The sequence below is a fragment of the Scylla paramamosain genome, chromosome 33 (genome assembly GCF_035594125.1).
Source record: "Scylla paramamosain isolate STU-SP2022 chromosome 33, ASM3559412v1, whole genome shotgun sequence".
Classification (NCBI taxonomy): Eukaryota; Metazoa; Arthropoda; class Malacostraca; order Decapoda; family Portunidae; genus Scylla; species Scylla paramamosain.
This window is the reverse complement of record NC_087183.1, coordinates 15,154,868-15,159,867: the sequence shown is the minus strand read 5'-3', so window position 1 is coordinate 15,159,867 and position 5,000 is coordinate 15,154,868. Positions and strand designations below refer to the sequence as shown.

At 49.4% G+C, this 5,000-nt stretch overlaps 1 protein-coding gene across 7 annotated transcripts in view; it reads right to left on the bottom strand.

The window, feature by feature from the left end:
• The window catches only part of LOC135089770 (SH2/SH3 adapter protein dreadlocks-like), a 34,231-nt gene that overhangs the window by 9,420 nt on the left and 19,811 nt on the right, over positions 1 to 5,000 (bottom strand). The window contains exons 1-2 of one of the 7 annotated variants that reach the window (XM_063985783.1): positions 3,757 to 3,868; positions 1,732 to 2,293 (exon numbers count right to left, since the gene is read on the bottom strand). The exons of 4 other annotated variants lie outside the window; for them this stretch is intronic. In XM_063985783.1, the coding sequence (XP_063841853.1) occupies positions 1,732 to 1,760 (29 nt within the window). In that variant the 5' untranslated portion in view covers positions 1,761 to 2,293; positions 3,757 to 3,868. Of the gene's footprint in view, positions 1 to 1,731; positions 2,294 to 3,731; positions 3,869 to 5,000 lie in introns of those variants that run through there. 2 more of the 7 variants (XM_063985782.1, XM_063985781.1) reach the window with 2 other exon arrangements.

Genomic DNA, 5,000 nt, shown 5'->3' with positions numbered 1-5,000 from the left:
ATGAATGAATGAAAGAAGGAAGGAAGGATGGAACCAAGGACAGACAACATTTTTACAATATGAAAAAAAAATAAATAAACAGATTATCTTTGTGGCTTTGGAAAACCGCTAAAGTGCAAGAGAGAGAGAGAGAGAGAGAGAGAGAGAGAGAGAGAGAGAGAGAGAGAGAGAGAGAGAGAGAGAGAGAGAGAGAGAGTTTTGGATAGAGGAGCGAGGCGGGGGAAGATCAATGTTAGTAGGGCAAGACACACCAAAACATTTGCTCCCGAGTCCTGACCTATCCCAACACAGCCTACCACAGCCTGCACCACCGCGCCGCAGGCCTATGACGTCACCAAATCTGCACGTGACACAAATTAACCGTGACCTCGACTTGTTAATGGCATCGCCAGGAACAATGAGGTCATAAAGGTTGAGAATGACATTAACACTAGCCTTGTTGTTACCAGAATTTGACCCGATCTCACCATATTAACCGTGACCTCAATAAATCGAACCTGACCTCAATTAAGTTAACCATACATCACCCGTGACCTCATAATACCAAGTGTGACCTTACCAAAATTAACCGTGACCAAAAAATGAACGGTGACCTCAACAAAATTTACCCTAAATTTACCAAACAGTAATCTAAACAAAATTAACCGTAAATGGAAACATTTGGTGACCTCACTAAAATAACCTCTGACCTCACTCAAATTAAGTGACCTCACCACACCACCCATGACCTCATAAAACCAAGCGTGACCTCACCCGAATTAACCGTGACCTCACCACACCCCCCGTGACATCATCCAAATTAACCATGGCCACTAAAAACAACCCTGACTTCACCCCATTCCCCGTGACCTCACCCAAATTAACCGTGACCTCACCACACAAATTAACCATAGCAACAAGGTAACAAACATCACTTCATCTTTAACTACCACCACCACCACCGCTGCCACCCGGACTCGGTTACCCTGGGACGTGCAAACTTTAAAAGTGTCCTCCTCCTCCTCCTCCTCCTCCACCACCACAGCCACGGGGGAGGGAAACATTCACCGCGTGGAGGGAAAATAAGCAAAATATAAACGTTTGGACGCCTCCGTAACGTGTCCTGAACGTGTTGGGTGATGCAGACGTTTACGGAAGGTGATTGGTGCGGTGTCACGTGTTCTAGGATGATGTTATGAGGTGCTTTGTGTGTTTTAGGCCTCTCTCTCTCTCTCTCTCTCTCTCTCTCTCTCTAGACCTTAAACACATCTGACCTTGAACGGGTGACAGTGGAGAAGGAAAAAAGTAAAGAAAGTAAAATAAGGTGACACGTGTTCTAAGATTCGTTATTAAATGTTGTGTGTGTTTTAGGTTTTGGTTTCTCTCTCTCTCTCTCTCTCTCTCTCTCTCTCTCTCTCTCTCTCTCTCTCTCTCTCTCTCTCTCTCTCTCTCTCTCTCGTTTGACCTTAAACACGCCTGACCTTGGGTGTTTGAGAGTAGGAAGGTAGGGAAGAAAAGTAGAAGAATGCACGTAAATCTATACTTAGTTTACTTTCTTTATTTAAGTTTATCCTTTTAAAAAGAAGAAAAAGGAGAAGAAGGCAGCAACAATAAGTTGATTAAAAAAAAAATCTAAGAGAAGACGAAGGATAAGAAAGTATCTTGAGGGAGAAGGAAGGAGAGAGAAAAACACGAAAGAATATGTGGCAGCAACAACAACAACAGCAACAACACTACACAGGAACAACTTACTCCGGCAGGAAGTTCATGGCTGATGTCATAGGCTTGATATTTGAGGCGACTGTTGGCGAAGAAGGCGACCACGAAGATGATGACAACAACAACAACAACAGCAGCAGCAGCAGCAGTACTACCACCACCACCACCACCACCACCACTACCACCAAACAAACACAATAACAAACAACAACAAAGAGCAGCTGGGCGGGAGGTCACGTCACACCTTCTGCAGTAGCGCCTCTTCTTCGTCAGCAGCTGCAGGTCTTCGGGTCATCCTCTCCCTGGTCACTCCCGCCCCTCCACGCCCACGCCCACGCCCGCTTCACTAGCAGTGGTATCACTTTCTTTAGGTTGAGGCAGTCACATAATCTCTTGTCTTTTTTTTTCTCTCTCTCTCTCTCCCTCTTTCTCTCTCTCTTTTCGCTGTCTTGCTTGCTCTCTTTCTCGTTTCTGTCTTTCGCAAAGCTGGAGGTTACAGAATTTTATCCTCTCTATCTCTCTCTCTCTCTCGTTATTCTTCTATCTCTGACTCTTTCGTGTTTCCGTTTCGCTAAGCTGGTGCCGAATTAATAACCTGCAAATTTGGAGGTAATAAAATTTAGCCTTTTTCTTCTTCTCTCTCTAAACCGGCGTTAGATTTTGCGAGCAACATAACTCACTCCTGTCTCTCTCTCTTCCTCACAACTCTCCCTCAGCACTCAGTCTCTCTTCCTCCCTCACTCTCACGCTCTCTAAACCAACGTTAGATTGAGAACACAAAATACAGAAGCAACAGAAATGACCCTTCTGTTTCCAATCTCACTCCGCCCTTCTCACTCACTCTCCCTTGCAAGTAGGCGTTACATCCCGAAGGTGAAACTCAAATATCGACCAAACAGCCCTTCCGTCACCACCGCCACCACCACCACCACCACCGGCACTAAGGACACGCCCATCGCCTCTCACCACCACCACACCACCGCCACACGCCCTTCCTGGGACACCTACGCCTCCTGCAGTGTCCCAAGGGCCTCACTGAATGTCCTTAAGTCCCTGCGAGGTGTCTGTCAACGAAGCGGTGTCAGCGGAGGAGCCTGGGACACTGTTTCTTTGTTCCGCCACAGACACACGCAGACACGGGGACACACGCACACACACACACACACGCAAATGTTTCCTTCTGCTTGCTTTCTGATAGTTTCCACACGCACACGCACACGCACACAAATGTTTCTACTTGTCTCAAAGCTTCAAACGCACGCACGTACACACATAGATGTTTCTCAATGATGTTGCTTCTTGTGTTGACATGTTTTGAAAGCAAAGAACGAGTTTTCCAAGTGTTCTAGTGCTACATTCCTGCTTCTGTTTGTCTGTTTGTGTGTTTGTCTCTACAACACAGCACAGCACAGCACAGCACACGCCTTCACTGTTACCAGGCAGCACTCAGCACTCACCACAACCAGTAGGACTCCTAAGTAACACCACCTCACGTCACGGGTATCCAGTTGTGTTGTGTGTTGTGTTAGGTCATCCAGGTACTGCAATGTGTGTGTGTGTGTGTGTGTGTGTGTGTGTGTGTGTGTGTGTGTGTGTGTGTGTGTGTTGGCAATCAATAAACGTCATGAGGTACAGTTGCTGCATGGACCAGGTGGAGAAGGAGGAGGAGGAGGAGGAGGAGGAGGAGGAGGAGGAGGAGGAGGAGGAGGAGGAGGAGGAGGAGGAGGGGATGGAGGAGCAGCAAGGTGATGGTATTCCAGCAACACTATTACCGCAACACACACACACACACACACACACACACACACACACACACACACACACACAGTTTTCAGTTTCCAGGCGGGAATCCCACACACACACACACACACACACACACACACACACACACACACACACACACACACACACACACACACACACACACACACACACACACACACACACCGGCACGGACACACGGACACAGACACACACACACACACACACACACACACACACACACACACACACACACGGCCGCACGAGCTGACCTCACGCACTACCGCACGCACTAACGCAACGAGGGGCGTGTTGAGAGGCACTTCCACCACCCTGCGCGGGAGGACGCTGAGCACTGACTGAGGAGAGGCAGCAGCAGCAGCAGCAGCAACAGCAGCAGCAGCAGCAGGAGAGGGCGGCGGTGGTGATGGTGGTGGTGGTGTCGGGGGGGGAAGTGGTGGTGGTGGTGGTGGTGGTGGTACTGGGCTCACAACATTGATCGACCTCCTCCTCCTCCTCCTCCTCCTCCTCCTCCTCCTCCACCATCCCCTCTTCTTCCTCCTCCTCCTCCTCCCAGACCCGCCCACCTTCGCCTCCGCCCGTAGTTGCACGCCCGCACGCCCTTCCTCACGCATGTAATTTCGGTGTGTGTGTGTGTGTGTGTGTGTGTGTGTGTGTGTGATTGTTTTGAAACCAGTTATCATGAATGAGAGAATTGTCCTGTAAGATGTGTTTGTTCGTTCTCTCTCTCTCTCTCTCTCTCTCTCTCTCTCTCTCTCTCTCTCTCTCTCTCTCTCTCTCTCTCATGGGTGTTTTCCGGAAGAGGAGGAAAGAGGAAGTTCACAAATTAGAAGGAAACAAAGATCGACAAGAGAAAGAGGAAGACGAGGAGGAGGAGGAGGAGGAGGAGGAGGAGGAGGAGGAGGAGGAGGAGGAGGAGGAGGAGGAGGAGGAAGATTCTGTGTATGTTATCTTCCACAGTTTACACAATTAAGCACTTTGTTGTGTTGTCCCCTCCTCCTCCTCCTCCTCCTCCTCCTCCTCCTCCTCCTTCCCACAATAACTCTTTCCCAACCTACCCCAAACTCCTCCTCCTCCTCCTCTTCTTCCCTCACAAACAAAATACTGACTCCTCCTCCTCTTCCAACAGAACATCATCACAACCTCCTCCTCCTCCTCCTCCTCCTCCTCCAACTCTTCTTCTGTTTCTCTAACACATCACCACAACCCTGCTCTTCCTTTTCCTCCTCCTCCTCCTCCTCCTTTTCCCAGTGTTTCGGTACCTGTTGCGTTCGAGCCTCGGTTCGAACCCCTTGAAGCTTCACATCGGGGTTCACCAGCTGTGCCATGAACCACTAAGAAATGGATCAGGCGAGGGTCATGTCCGCCGGGAGGAGGAGGAGGAGGAGGAGGAGGAGGAGGGACGGTAAAAGGGAGGAAAGGTGAGAGAGAGAGAGAGAGAGAGAGAGAGAGAGAGAGAGAGAGAGAGAGAGAGAGAGAGAGAGAGAGAGAGAGAGAGAGAGAGAGAGAGAGAGAGAGAG